Source organism: Brachyistius frenatus, unplaced genomic scaffold (genome assembly GCF_029030835.1).
Source record: "Brachyistius frenatus isolate BFR_SWC_R1_liver_20210118 unplaced genomic scaffold, ASM2903083v1 Contig_129, whole genome shotgun sequence".
In the NCBI taxonomy this organism is placed as follows: Eukaryota; Metazoa; Chordata; class Actinopteri; family Embiotocidae; genus Brachyistius; species Brachyistius frenatus.
The window spans coordinates 56273-72526 of NW_027210728.1; the positions used below are offsets into that span (position 1 = coordinate 56273).

The following is a 16254-nucleotide window of genomic DNA, read 5'->3' on the forward strand; positions in this document are numbered from 1 at the left end:
TTGTTATTTAGTCTTTCTGAGGCTGTTGCATTGTTAAATTTTTTTTAAATTGTCGCTATCTGCGGTGGGAAGCGGTACTTTGGGAAATTTTGTTTGGCACGTGGTCTGAAACGGTTCAGAACCTCTTTCCGACCCATTTTCCACATTCAGAATTACCACTATTTGCTGGGAACAGACACGCTGAATGTAGATTTTGTGTAGGATATTGTGTTTTCTACTTGTTGATGACATGCTGCATATTGACAGCTATGAGACATGACGGTTAGTAAGAATAATGCTGCTAAACTGTACCACAAAAGTCCGCTCTGTTTTTGAAAAACCGGCCACTAAAGCGAGATAATAAGCTCGAAGCGCGGTACAGCTTAATATCTGATAGCACGGACACAGGACACGCTTCGAATAAAATGATGTTCACACTTGACCCGAGGTGTTTGCTGAAGTTGGAGATCGGGCCGTGCCCGTGCAGAGTCAGGGACAAACGTTACAGCTGCTGAGGAAACGACGAGTCATAAACAGGAGAGTTTGTTTTTTCTAAAACACGGTAGACTGATGACCTCGTGCGTATTTTGCTGGAGGGGGAACGTTTAGTCATTTGAATAATGTTTCCACCCCTTTGAGGTTTCCTGTTTGCGGGTCGCAACATTTGTCTACGGACAAGTTGAGTGTCTCTGAAGGTCGCTGATTGGGGTTAAGGGATCATTTTTGGTTTCAGGTAAGGGAAAGGAAATGTCGACAGAGAAGCGCATTTTGGGTTCGTCGGAGAGTGTTGGACGGAGCGGACGGTGACGCACCGGGCCGCTTTGGTGACGAGGGAGCCGAACTGAAAGGGAAAAAAGTTTTCCATTTCCATTCGTTTGAGCTCCGTGTCGACCCTCATCTGTGGTCATAAGCTTTGGGTAGCGACTGAAAGAGCGAGATGCAAGTAGCTGAAAGGAGTTTCCTCTAAAGGGTTGCCGGGCTCGGCTTTAGAGGTAAGGGAAGGAGCTCCAACATCTGAAGGATGTCTCCCGGGTGCCCTTCCACTAAAGGGTTTCTGATAATGTCCAACCGGTAGGAGGACCCCCCCGGGCCAACCCAGAGTATCTGGAGGGGTTGTACATCTCATCTGGCCTGGGAACGGCCCGGAAGGCGCGCTCAAAGGATCTGTAGATTTATGAGCCGTCAGAACTCCAGCTGTTACCCATCGGTCGTTCGAGTGTGTCGCCTCGCGTATTTATTTCCTCAGTCGTGAGGTGTGTGCGCTCCTTCCGGACTTCAAAAGACCAAAAAAAAAAGAAGAAGAAGAAGAAGAAGAAAAAAAAAAAAAAGCATTTCATATGAATAAAGGATAAAGAATGAACAAAGTGTTAAAAGCGTGATGACGGAAGACCAGAGGAAAATCTGAGTCTATAAAACCCCACCTGCTGCTTTTCCGCTCGGCGTCCTCGGGCATCTTTTCGGCATTAAGAGATCAACACAGAAGCCTTTTGAGCGAACATGGGGGTCGGATCGGCGTCAGCCGGAGCTGGGGTTAAGTCACCGAGGCCTGGAATTTCATTAGGTGAACGCGAGGAGTGGCAGCCTATGCATGGAAGTGTCTGAAAATATCCATTAACATGAAAGATTGTGGATTTATCCATTATAAAATAACATTCTCTAATCCCTCTGCGATTACTGCTGCAGGTAGCGGATAGGTAATGACTTCCATTTCATTTTTACGTGCAGCCCGATGTATGTATATGCACCTGTGATTTAAAATGTCTGGAGTCTATGAAGTGATTAGTTCTTTGCTGATTTTCCTTTCACTGTGGAAAAATGTAATGATATTCTGCTGCTATCTTGACTTCTCCAAGCAAAGCCCCTAAATACTCCTGTTATCTGAAGACGTGCTGCAGCGCAGTGGGTAAATTATGGCTTCGCTGTGTGTCATTTTATGTTTGGGGCGAGCTGAAATTCCTCCAGAGATTCGTGCGAACAGATCGTCTTCGGACTCGCTCTGCCTCGAGCGCCCGAAAATACGCGAAATATCAGCTCGGTAACGACTAACTGGAGAAGCGCAGGCTCAGAGGATGCTTATGTCCTGAAAATGTGAAGTGGTGTAAAAAAATAATAATAAAAAAAAACCAGCCACTAAGATTTGAACGCGCTAACATCATATACACCGTCGGCCAGATGCATCCCCAGAGGAGGGGAATGAATATCGGCCTCCGGGCTTCACTTTGGGCAGCGCAGACTGGGACTCGAGGGACGGTCTGCGCTGCCGGAGGCCGAATACATTTCCCTGTCATCTGGCCTCGGTTTTGTCGGAGGCAAAATACACGTTACGATTGGGGGGGGGGGAACTTCTTAAAAAAAAAAAGTCTCAAGCTGTCGAGCTTCACGCCCAAAATTTGAGCAAAACTAGCAGCGTTGAGCTTTTCGTTGTGAAGAGAATAAGCTCGGGAGCCCTTCGCGGCAGCCTCGCCCATCTTTATTACAGACAGGAAGGGAGATAGGAAGGCACTAACGCAACCCAGTTCTTTTTTTTTTTTTTTTCCTTTTTTTCTCCTTTACCAGCACCTGCTGATTATGCCCGTCTCCAGGAGGGAGAATATATGGAAAGCAAAAAGACAGGAGAGACGGAGAAATGCAAACACAGCAGTTTGTAGCAGCTGATGCCGTATTACCGAACATGACCCAGAAGGAAAGTTGGATGTTTCCGACGCCGAGGCGCCGGTCAAAGCTATTAACTTTACAGACAATGGAGGCTCGGCTCGGAGCGTCGTAAAAAAAAAAAAAATAAGAAAAAACCCTCCTCTGGATGCCGGGGCCCCACTACATAGAAGAATCTAGTTCTGATTATGCCAGCCTCTTTATATAACGCTGACAGCTGAATATGAATTTTTAATTTTGTCAAGCTCCAGAGCACTTCAAAGCGGCAAATTTTTTTTTTTCAAAACTGGAAATACACAGTCACACTCTCTGGTTTTTAAATTGTTTTTCTCCAATCTCCCATTAGGAGGGCAATAAGTGCAGCTTTTACTGGCCCTTAGAGTTAAATGACCTTAAATCTGCAGCGAGCTGATAGAGTTGTTGATTGGCCGGCGGTGACTCATGCATTGAGCTTTTCAGATATTTCAGCTGCTAAAGGCAAAAAAAAAACAAAAAAAAACTTCCCCTCTCCGATTAAAGTGACAAAGCAGCCGTATTATAGCGTGGTGATATATTAGCCTTTTTGCGACCATTTCGCTCTAGATCTACGCTCTAATTAAGCAACCTAACCATTATGCAAATACAGGCCTTCGTAGCTCAGAATTACCGATGGCCCCTATATGCAGCGTCACCGCGGTCATAAAACTGCTCCACTTTATTAACTCTAACAAACAGTGTAATTTCCTCTCGGCTTTACGGTGTTTAAAGGAGCTGTAATCAAGATTCTATACGGTCGAGGGATCAAATTACAATGTGTGACGGGAAAGCAGCCGATATAACTCCACACGGCATTTTGCCATCTTTTAGCTCGTTGTTTTTGGTTTTCTGTTCCACAACTCTGCTCTCATCAAATGTTTTTTTTTTTTTTTTTTTTTGGCAGTAACCAACAAAAAAAAGTTCTGATGAACAGACTGTGCGGACCAATCAACAGACTCGCTGGTGAACACAATCGAGCATTTAATAGCTGAAGAGCCGCAAAAACACAACGGTAATATGTGATCGTGATGTTTTCCAGTTTGTTAGGGTGGCCTTGACGAGGCCATCAACAATCAACAACAGCGAAAAAAAAAAAAAATCCATCATAGCTGCTTTCATAATAGCGTTCACGGAGTCATAATATCCTCGCAAACGTAGGTTTAGAAACGCGCCAACATACCGATTGTACTCTGTACAAAGTCCTCTTTTGTTGTGAGGAGAATAAAGAGATATCCCTCATCCATAGCCGCTGCTATAATGCAACTTTATGCAATGCTTGCTCCCTCTAAATCCCTCATTTAAAATAACAAAGATTGTGAAGGAGTCCAATTATCGACTGCCGACAACCCTCTCCTAAGATCTCTCGCCGGTTGTTGGTGTTTCGGGGGGGGGGGGGGGGTTTGAAGCGATCAGACGTTGATGGAAAGAAAACCCCACTAACCTGAGGTGTCATGCCGTGGCAGAGGTACATGATGGGAACGTTGTCCGTGTCGGGTCCCTGGTCCAGACACAGGTCGTCCCTCAGACTGTTCTTAAACTGGAGGGAAAAGAAAACAACAACAAAAAAAGAGGGAGAGGAAAAGATGTTAATACGAAAAAGCGACCCAACTTAAGTTACGATACAACCACCGAGATTGGCTTCAACGTGCGTGTTTACGAGTCAATGAAACAAGAGTCTGAAACCTTTTTTCGGGCACACGTTTAGCGGTCACATTTGCTGAACACAATTTCAGGCTGTTAAGAGTTTGGCAGCATTTATTTTTATTACCAAACATTGAGGGGGTTAAAAAAAAAAAAAAAAAAAAATGCAGCTAATATCCAGTTCTGGTTTTGTTTGTCTCTTGTGGAAGACCTCAATAAAACCTTTATTCAGATTTCTTTTGAAGGACGCCTCAACATATTAGAAAAACAAAACAAAAACAAAACGTCTCTTTGAGGCCAAATATCGAAATACTTAGGGAATTATTTTAAGATGACCCGCTAGAAAACCGATCTGACGGAGGGGAATTTAGAGAGTGGGAACATATTGACTTGTGGAAAATTGAGTCCCCTAGTGGACCTCTGTGGTATTGCGGTTTAAGGCACTTCTATTATTAAATTTGACATACAGTCAAAAAACACCTGTTCATTTGAAAGCAGCTTGAGTTGCGCGTTGTGTCCGATTTGCTACATAAACAACTTTTAAGGGCAGTGAGAAGTTAGCTTTATTATTCAGAGTCGGGTATTCCTCTTGTTTTCTTCGAGCCTTTTTGCTAGGCTAAACACATCGCGTCTCCAGCTCTGCACTCACGGCAGCAGCGGGGCTGCCAACTCTCTCGCTTTAGGCGCCGAGGCTCGGTCTCACGCCGCGCAAACAAATCTCCCTCCAAACAAGTGCAACCCTCAAAGCAACACCTTTACCAGAAAAATATAAGCTACTAGTCACAAGGTTTTATGTGGGTCAAACGGGCTTTCTCTGCACACGCTGCACAGTCTGAACACTTTACCTCCAATAACCGAACACTAATCCTCTTTCACTTCGCTTTACAATTTCGCACATATTCCAAAATATGTATAAATATATGTTGTCTGTATACATTTTTTTTGGTGTTGTTGCTTCCAGCTGTTCGACACCCGCAGCTTTTTTTTTTTTTTTTTTTAATACAGCAGCGGCAGCAGCAGCAGGATCCACACGTTTCCAAAGCGAAAGAGTTGCCGCGTGCATCTACGCACACGGCACAACAACAGTTAAGTTCATTAATTATTGAATCATGTCTGAAAGGACGGGAACGGTCAGGATACGACACGGTTTGTTTGTTTGCGGCCGTCCTCGGATTACGGCCCGGAGCTCCGTCAGAGCTGTCAGGACATCTTGATTTTTTTACTTTGCTCTGTAAATGTTAAGTTCATTATTACTGGGATTTCATTTGAGTTTTTTTTGTTTTGTTTTGAAGCTAAAATTCTCACCGGATTCACAGCAGTAGCATATTTTTTGCACGTGGATTTGTTCCTATAGCTAGCGCAGGATGGAGCCTGTTCCTTTTATTAAAGTAAATAACAAAATATGGCAAGAGGATGTAATTCAAAGCATTTTACTGTATATGTGGATGTAAATTGTATCAACAAGAATTTCCGGGTTTAGAAAGTTGTACATTTTAACAATATAAAGATGTTGTCTGTAACACAAACAGTATGTCTGAGGTGGTAAATTAATTATTTATATTAAATACGAATTATACACTTCTCTGTTCATAGGTCATATATCCTACAGAGATATATCCATCCACATAGTTGGGATTTTTTTTTGGTCCAGATGTAGATTTGTTTGGTAGGTTTGTAGATGACTGTTATTTCGTTTGTGATGCGCGATGCGTTTAAACGCTTTTTAAATTCAATATTTCTTTTCAAGAATGGAATTGAACAGATAATCCACAAAATGAATCGTCTACAACTTTCATGGGGAATTTGTTATTGAAAAGTGCATTTTTTTTTGTGTATACATATTGATAAAAATACAGAAAGAAAAATAACACACAAAAAAGAGAAGAATTTCACTGATAAAAAAAAAAACGTTTGATAAAGTATTTGTATACATGTATCTGCTGTCAGTTGGAAATGTGAATTTCTTTATTTCAGATAAAAGGCAGAACGGTCTCTCTTCCCCTCGTTCCTCCTCTCTCTCCGTCTCTACATTATTAATTACTCCATTATGACAGAGTGGTGCACTGCACGGCTCGAGTTGTGTGGCTAAAGTGAAGACAAATGGAACCACTGCGGGCTAATTACTGCTTGCCAGGAGAAAGTCATGCAAACACTTTAGACTAACCTTCACCTCTCTTTGGCATCTGCAGAGCAATAATAACTTCAAAAGAGGAAAATCACAGTGTCCACTTTTTGCATGGCAGGATGTTTCTTTAGTTTGGCTAAATTCCACAGAGGATTAGAAACTAATTGTACAAAATAAGTCAATTCAATTGCGGGAAAATCAACACTTTCAGGTTGTCCTTGAACCTGTGGCATTTATGAGGCCGGGTAATGAAGGCATATTAAGTCCCTCGTCTGCTTCATTTTAGTGAAGCTGCCTTGTTTCCAGCTCTTAGCAGTTCAATTAGTGAGTACAGTGTTATGATGTGTGATGAGGCCTGACGTGAACTGCAGACACAATCCAGTATCACGGCAAAGTGTGAAATAGACACAGCGGTCCACTACAGCAAAACGTGAAATAGTCACGCTTTGGCCTGTCTTATTTACCCCCAACCATGTGTTTTAATTATAAGTTTCATTTTCCTGTAAATCACACGGCTCTACGCATGCAGTCGGTTTCGTGTAACTGTCACGCCTAGACAGGCCAAAAGCGTGGCTATTTCACGTTTTCACGTGCTAAGACAATATATGTAGTAGATACATATGTATACAAAACAAAGAGTGCCATGAAGTAAATAAAAAAATAAATACTTGAGAGAAACCTTTTTACTTTCACATAAATCAAGCTCTTGGAAAAAAAAAAAAAAAAAGAATCTGACTCAGGAATGCCGTGGCACACAATAATGTTGTTTCTGTCTTGCCGACGTCAGGGTCCTTTCCATCACTGCCTCTGTCTGCAAGTTGTGTCAGACAGTTTGAAGAGAGGGTCAGATGTCACTAAGCGCCGCTTGAGCTGAATAAGAAGAAGCCCGCTATGGAAAAAAATGATGATGCAGTCAGAATGGTGGAAAATGGGACCACTTTGGTCAAATCACAGCAATTTCCCCTCTAAACCAAGACACATGGGCATTTCTGCTGGATTTGTGTGTAACCAAATGTGCAAATCTTCTGTCGATTTCCCCCCCCCCGCTGCTGTTGACTCCTTTTACGGCACAACTACTCATTTGTCTTTAATTCCGAGGTAAAATATGTTTTAGCTTTAATAGCGGATACTTTATTTCAGCAGTTGCTTGAAGGTTACAGCTTCTTTAGTAAAACTCTACTGTGGCAAAAGGTTTGCCCCGCTGACTCTCACACTCTCCACCTCTACCTCCGCGGCATTGTAAACATTCAGAGGCTGCACATCTCCGGTCTGCCTTTTAAGTAACCTTTAAACAAAGACGTGATTTTAATAGAAATCTTTTCTTTTCTTTTTTTTTTTTTTTTTAAATCTATTCAGGTTTTTTTGGTTTGGCTCTATGTTTATTCCTCATTAACGTTAGCAAAATACGAACATACATTTTTTTTTTTTTAGAGCTGAATTAAAAGGGCCCGATTGGGCGTATCGCTGCCGGGTCCGGACTCGTACGAAAACCGAGTCCCACAGGTGCAATATTTGGACGGGAGGGAAGACCTTCATTTTATAGTTCTCTCTTACATACAGATCGAGAAACAAATGTCTCCGTCCTCAAAAACGGTCGGTCTCATCCGACCCGCTTGCCGTTTGGAGAGCGCACCGCCTACATCCCCTCACTTTTCTTACCGCGCCCCACCGCTTCTCGTCTGCAGTCACATCACACACGGTCCTGTGGGGGTTTCAGCAGAGTTCTCGATCCATTATTGAGGACTCAGCCGAGCTTTCTATTTCACAATATCTCACACCGCTGTCACAGATATTTCAGCCGTTTAATAATCTGATATTGTATTGATCCTCCGTGAGGGGATTTATTTTTCCCTGCCGCCTCGTCTCGCGGAGAGGTCAGAGGTCAGGCTTACCCACATAGCTACAGCTCCGGGATCTGGTGGCGATTCAGTGTCTCGCTCAAGGGAACAACAGCAGGTGAATGTGTGCGGAAACGACGTGTTTCAAACACTCAAAAATGATCTGAAATTATCAACAGCATGCGAAGAAAGACGTCTTTGTGTTGAGTTGCGTAGATACTGGCATTCCAGGCAAAACCACAAATAACAACTGACAATCACCAAAGTCACAAAGACTCATCCTCTGGGAACCATGAATATTTGCACCAAATTTAAAAGGAAATCCATCCAATAGTTGTTGAGATAAATCCGTGTGGACCAAAGTAAAGCTGACTACATTTACATCCTTCAAGATGAAGTGTCAAAATGACTGAAATGTCATTTTTACACTTTATCTCGGAGTTCCAAAATTGATTGTGTTTCAAATGCTCGACAGATCGTAATATAACACCTCTGCTTTGTTCAGTATTTACCTTCTGCGAGCGGTGCATTACACCCAAGCTTTTCATTCGCGCTAAATAACAGATGAGTGTATAAACAGCATCCACAGATGGTATCACATCAGAACACTTGTTGCACTCTCTCCAACCGCCATCTCCTGCGAGACGTTGTTTTTTGTCAAATATGTAAACTTCATATCTACATCTCTCAGATGCCACTGCGGCAGCGCTTTTCACCTCGCTCGCTCAAAGCCGAAGCCCCCGCACATGCTCAGTGGCGTCAACGCATAACTCCATCCAAGCTCACGTCGTGATTGAAGTGTTTTATAAAAAAAAAAAAAAAAACTCAAGAGGTGATGAGGAGGCTGTTTTCAGAGCTACACACTTCGGCTGCAGCTGCTAATGCCGGAGTAAAAGGCACGCCTGCCTCCCCCCCCCCCAACTCTTTGCTTTCATAGTTTTTCTTCTTCTTCTTCTTCACTAACAGACTTGGAAGTAATGCAGAGATTTAATAAAGCTTAAAAAAAAAAAGAAGAAGACTTTTTTCTGGAAGTAGAAGATCCTATTTTCAAACTGCATTCATGCTCACAGAAGACACATGACTTAAAACTATATCTGATCCAAGTAGTGAGTCAAAAAGGTTAAAAAGATGACCATCAAAAATCTCCAATCAAAGAAATGACATTAAATTGTGAGCACGTGGGACTCGGCCCGGAGGTAGCCACTCCTCTATCAGCAGGAGCAGTCGGAGCGGCGGGATGATTCTGCTCAGCTTTGAACAGATTACTGTCATTTTTCAATTATGCAAAATCCTCCCGCAGCCGTTAGCCGAAGTGAAGGAACGGCCGTGCAGAAATTAAGTGGCATTAAAAAGGTTCGCCCTTTCAATACCCCGCTGCTGTGATTTGAAGTGAGCGCGGACGCATATATCACGTGTGTGTGTGTGTGTGTGTGCGTGTGTGTGTGTGCGTGTGTGTGCGCGCGTGTGTGCGAGTAGACTCGGCGTTAATGGGAAAGTTTTGCAGTTTTGCAGTTTGGAAGGTAAAGTTTGGAGGAAACTGTTTAGTGATGAGAAGGCGATTATGGAATTACATGCAATTTCAATGCTTCTGATAAGACTAGAAGAGAGAGCTTTTTTGATTGCTGTCTATATAATTCTGTTTTTAGTGGGAAACTGTGGACATCTGGAAATGGCTGCACATTGAAGCACTTTCATTGTGCTTTTTATTACTACCTGCTCGGTAATAGCTTTATATGATGTGTCGGTGTTTGGTGCTTATTCTTCTGCCCTGAAGTGGCAAATAAATCACAAATTTATACAACTTTTAAAAACCAAAATAAAAAAAATGTACTCAAAAATATAGTGGCAGCCAGAAAGAAAGAAAGAAAAAAAAAACTTCAGAAAATTAGGAAAATGTAACGCTTTTGTTCTTTTAACAAAAACACAAGGCATTCGTTTTAGGGCGCCTGCTTTTAAGAGTTTGATTGTAATGTGACAAGAGAACCGACACATCAAAATGTGCTCACACGTTTTTAAAACACCTTTTTTCGCTGCACTGGCACAACAAAGCCACATTAATTATTGATAAAGCTAAACGAGTGTCACCGTTTCATAATGAATTCAAAATGCCCTTGAATACTTCATGTTCTGCTTTGAGGAGCTGTGTAGCAACCAGCGGGGGCCGAGAGGGAAGGAGGAAGTGTGCGGTGTCGTGTTTCCAAAACGACGGGCCGGGATCCAGGCTGTGCGTTGAACTCGTCCCCGTGGGCTTTCCCATTTCAAATGAAGCAGCAGCGGTGCGTTTTAATTTGACCGAAGCCTCCGTTTCTGGACAGTGACAAAATTCATTTACGGAAATCAAAGTTTGACCTCGCAGGATACTCACCACTCCGTAAGCGACCGTGTCGCCGTAGGATCGGAGCTCGGGGTAGATGTTGGAGAGGAACCAGCTGAACGGTCGACACTGGAGTCTGGAGCGCAGGGCCTTCCTCGAAGAGATGTCCCCGATGTCTATTCCCGAGTTCTGGCGAGGGGGGAAGTAAAACGCGAACAAGTCTCAGTTTACATTTTCACCAACACTCGACAACAATAAGTACGATAAAGATTTGAACTTTTCTCATCTCCGACGTTGCGGTGATTCGAAAATAACAAGTGGGGGGCCTCGGGAGGTGGGGGGTATTTTTCAGCAGATGCAGCATCCCGAGAGCGGCGATGGGCGAGCTCGAAATGACAACTGAGCAGAAAGACGGCACGATAAAGAGCGATCACAGAGAAACGTAATCCAGCGAAGAGAGAGGCTGCTTCGATAATCACTGTATTTAAGTCAGAGAGAACCACTTCCTGTGTGTAAAATCTTGAAAATCTGCTGGTTTTCTCCGTTTTAAAAACACTGTAAATGCAGTTTTACCGTTGTCTGACAATATTAGAAAACAAATCACCCCGAGGACGAGCATGAGGAAATTGTGGAGGGGAACTCGACCCTGTTCGCAGATAAGAATAATCGACGGACTCATGAATAATGGAAATAGTCGTCGGTGGAAACCCCATTTTCTGTAACGGTAGCTCCGAGCGCCGTCTCTAAAAGGTATAACTGAGATGACTCATCAGAACGACAAGGCTAATAGAGAAAAATTAAAGACGGTTTGAAAGCAGGACCGGTGGAGGAAGAGCGGCAATTAAGTACAAAGGAAAGCGGCAGACGCAAAGAGAGTTATTAATGAAGAGGAGACGGGTAAGGGCAGACTGATGATCCTTGTAGGGCACCAGTCCTAAAAGAAAACACGGTTATAGTATGTTGTAATGTGCAGCACAGAAGACTGCGGTCGAGACACTTCTGCTGGACCTGGAAAACCTGGTTGAAATAGACGTCATACATCTTAAAGTTTCAGTGTAATTCAAAATTTAAATGTCCCATTCTTTCTTTCTTTTTTTTTTTTTATTATAAAGCAAGTCCAGGGGCTATAGAAATACTGTCAAAGAGTCAAAAACTGCATTTGAACGAGGCGTTTGTACTTCTGTAAGCTTGTGATGTCACAAACTCGCGCTCATGTTACACGTCGGCCCACAGCACGGCGTACTGTCGAAAGCTTTTTCTGTTGAAGAAAATACTGAACGGTCATTCAATCACTGAGCTAAGAAAGCTGCAAAAGGTCACGTGACCAAAGACAGCCTGCGATCGGCCAGGCCGTGCGTCACTCAGAAAAGAGACAGCCAATCAAAAGAGAGGGTCATTGATATCAATGTGTCTTAAACACAAAATTGTTCTCGAGAGAAGCGAGAGCGATTTAAAACTATATTGAGATGTTTTTTTTTTTGGTATTTGAAACTGGAAAAATATCTTCTTATGGATAAAAAAAAAAAAAAAAAAAAAAGACTGCACAGAAAACAAAAGAAAACATGGGACCTTTAAAATATAAATCTACCTAAAGTAATCACTTTGACACACGGCGACTTGTACACAGAATACATCAATCATCCTGCTGCGCATTCAAATGGTATTCATGCACAACTGATTCTCCAGCGGACCTCCCTGATGGCACGAGTAGTCGTGGTTGCTAGGAGATTTGTAACACAGCCTCTGAACACAAAATAAATACGTTGCACTATTACGCCCACACACACACACACACACACACACACACACACACACACACACACACACACACACACACACACACACACACACACACACACACACACACGGCATCACTCTCCGAAGCACACAAGTGGTGCGTTTTACCTGCAGAGGAACGTTCCAGGCCATGTAGACGTGACTCTTGTACTGGTCCATCCAGACCTCGGCCACCCGGAGGGCGTTTCGACGCACGTGGGCCGTCAGGTTCTCCGTGTAGGGTTTGTGGGCGCGCTCGATGTGGGCGATGCGAGAGCAGGGCAGGACCTCCACGCTGCCGCCACACTGCCACACCTTTGAACATGAGATAACACAAGACTATATTAATGTTGCTTTAAAAAAACAAAACACGTTTTAGACAAATGTAAAAAAAACACAAAAAAAACAGCTATGTATGAATACACACACGCAAGCGAGCTGTATACACAAAATAAATAAATACACCTGGAACTATACAGTGAAAAGTACAGACGTTTTTGTTATTATTGAAATTATAAAAAGATATTGTAAATTTCTCAGGACATATTGTATGTTGTACAGATATTGCACGTCGGTGATATAGATTGCTTTATGAGTGATGGACGTAGGCTATATAAATATATAATATACAGTATAGTATGGTATAAATGTACCAAAGAAACGTATATAAAATGTATGAGGTGTAAGTTGTAAACAAACATTCTATTAGAAATTATATTACATATAATATATATATATATTATATAACATATAATATATATATATATATATATACACACAAGTACCCGACATCCTACTCAACGCACGCACACACAAATGCTCGCAGGTTAGTGACTGTAAGTACTTTCAAAATAAAAGGTACAGATATTTTCAGCACCTGCCAGATTCCTGCCAGTTAAACCTGCATCCTCCAAATAGAAGATTAAATTCTCGCTGCAATTCAGCCTGCTTGATAGAATTAGTATGAATAGAAAAGGTATCACACCGAGGATGCCCACCCAGGTGCTTCCTATTTTTAACCATTCTGCAGTTTGTCGACAGTGAAAGCTGTCAAGTACATCTACGCAGGCCTCGCTAGCGGTACGACAGGCCCATGAAACATTGAAATGAACGTTTCAGATTTCGGTTCACCATGAAAGCAACCAAGAGTGTGCAGCCCTCCGGCACACTTTGACAGTTGTACCCGTTAGAGGTACAAAAAAACTCTTGAGAAAATCACAAAGGCAGAACAGTTTTTTTTTTTTCAATTATATTCAAAAAGTGAAAATATTCAGAAGTGCATATATATTTTTTTTTTTACCATAACTCTCAGAGCGCCCGTTGAAGCACTGAAACGCTGCGTTTAACCAAGACCTGTTTACTCTCAAATTGAAAATGAATCAAATTAAAAACATCCATTTCGACAAGTGCAATATATTTATAATTAACTTATATTAATGATTAAAGTCAGCGGTGCCCCTTTAAAAATATGTAACAAAATAACGTCTATTCGTTAGGGTCGAATAGACGTACCGTTACGTCATTAATATCTCAATAACAAAATTCACAGTTCGGTATGTTAATGTGAGTTAATACATCTAGAATATAATATTACTGCTGTAAACTAGCAGAAACTGGCCAAAATGTTTTAGGTGGAACTCGTACTCAACAATTTCTTTCTTTCATTTCTTACTCTTTCCGCCGCCCTCAAAGATTACGCTCCGTCTCAGTTACATCGTGGTTTAAATTATGACATTTAGGTCATTTCAGCACTTTTCAGTGTTTTGATTTGAACTAAATCTTCAATGTACATCAGTGCTTAGTTAAATACACTTTCACTGAAACTTCAGCTTCTTTCCCGACTTGTGTTTCGACTGCATCTTCAATTTTGAGCATGTCGAATGTTTCAACTGTAAACTTTTCATCATAAATATTCTCCAGTATATGAAGCCTTTTGTCAGGTGCCAGTACAAAGTTCAGTCAAAATACTTCCTTTTCCATTATAAAAGAACTTTAAAAAAAAAAAAAAAAAAAAGTATTTCCATGACAAGCACCGCTCAAAATTCTGCAGCTGCACATCACAGCGGTCCAGTGTCTGGAAGAAAGAAGCGGCGGAGAATAGAAAAACTCCGGTTCTCTCCATTTCAGCGCTGCACTTTGTTTGTGCGCTCGTGTTGTAATCCCTCCCGCCGGCCAGCCTCCTTCCCCGCAAAGAGAACAACGGCAAAAAAAAACTGTAGCACTGGCCCGACGCCCAGGCAAGGGAGCACAAACCCGAGCCAAATTTGGAGATAATACACGCTTCAGTCAGAAATACCTCAACGCTCTCGATACAGGATTTACAACATGGGGTTAGAGCATGAGGAGCTATTCTTCGAGTATAACAATCTACGTCTGAGCATGTGGGTGTGCAGAGAGATAAGAGACCGGGAAAAAAAACAACAGCAGCGAAACAACGGAGGGAAACGGAGAAATTCGGGAAAAGAGTGAAACATAAAAGGTGTAGGGATACAAAAAAAAATGTAAAAAAAAAATGAAAGGACACGAAGTGGGAGGTACACAGAGAGAAGACGGTAAAATAGAGGTGGAGAGAGAATGAGAGGTTCACTTCATTTTCTTGAGTCATCCTTTCCAAAAAGCTGCTTCTTCTGCTTCTTCTGATTTTGTACGCGCGTCACCCGAAAACAAAACGCAGCACATTTACATCGCTAATTGTCTCGCAGTCGGTCCTCTTTGCTTTCGACGCGGAATAAATCTCGGTCTTGGACTCGTGTTTTATTTTTAAGTTTTAATGAGAAAATGAGAGGCGAAAAGGCGACGACAAAATGAAGTTGTGCATTATAAATCACGTCGTGGGGGGCCGCCTGTTGTGATAAAAAAAAAAGAAAAAAAGAAAGAAGACGGCATGAGACAATGAGTATTAAATATGCACTATGTTACGCCGCGGCGCAGATGAAGCTTCATGAAAACAGTCTTTATCACAATAGGAGCATGCGGGCCAGAGATACTGAACGCATCTGCAGAAACGGAGGCGGGAAAAAAAAAATTATAAATCCCATCGTTGATAACAAAAGGCGCCTGTGTTTGGTATGAAGGAGATAGAAATAGAACAAACTGCCTGTTTTCTGATTTAAACCTCGGGTTGAACTCAACATATGATGAATTAGTAAGAGTAAGAGCAATGCCCTTGAGGCATGTGTGCAGAACTGAATCTGTCAGGATAGCGCTGCTGATTTACATTACCAGTGATCTGAAGAGGGTTTTTTTTCAGTGTAGTCTGCTTCACTACTTCAGCAAAAAAATTTTTTAAAAAACACCTAGCGACTTTTCTTGTCATTCTTGTAATGTGTTTATGATAAAATATGTAGAATAACACAACGAAGAATGATGATGCGTTTGCGGGCTTGTTGGGGTTTGATGTTAACTCAATAAACCCTCGGCTGTTGTCGAAGTAATTATTTTACTACCTTCCCTTTTAAGCTCATAACTTGGTAATAACAGGGGCTGACCGTTCATGCTATATCTTGTTTTTTTCAGCACAGTCTACGCTATCCAAATCTTCCATTTTTTTTTATTTGATAAGACTTATATTAGTCTTAATATCAAGCGGAAAAACTTTGACTTTGAAATAGGTTTTCTTTACATGTAAAATAACAATTGACAGGAGAGATATCGTTTCATAATTCTGTGGAGGAGATTGTCTGGAATCTGCCAACATCTGAACCATGTTTGTGGGACATCGGATGACTTTGCAATTTAAAAAAAACCAAAATGTACTTCGGGCCTGACCGGAAATAAACGTCGTAAATGACAAACACCCATGTGATACGCGCTAATAACGTGGCTGTAATGTAGGCCTACATGTAAGTTTTTTTTTTCTTTTTCTTTCATACAAAATGGGATGTAATGTCGGCCAGATGCTGGAGACGATGTGA

The 16254-nt window shown here is 41.9% G+C and overlaps 1 protein-coding gene across 1 annotated transcript in view; it reads right to left on the bottom strand.

Annotated features, from left to right (window-relative positions):
• Positions 1-16254, bottom strand: part of galnt18a (UDP-N-acetyl-alpha-D-galactosamine:polypeptide N-acetylgalactosaminyltransferase 18a) — a 115424-nt gene that overhangs the window by 21974 nt on the left and 77196 nt on the right. The window contains exons 7-9 of the mRNA XM_069714249.1: positions 12470-12655; positions 10616-10753; positions 4088-4183 (exon numbers count right to left, since the gene is read on the bottom strand). Coding sequence (XP_069570350.1) covers positions 4088-4183; positions 10616-10753; positions 12470-12655 — 420 coding nt within the window. The remainder of the gene's footprint in view (positions 1-4087; positions 4184-10615; positions 10754-12469; positions 12656-16254) is intronic.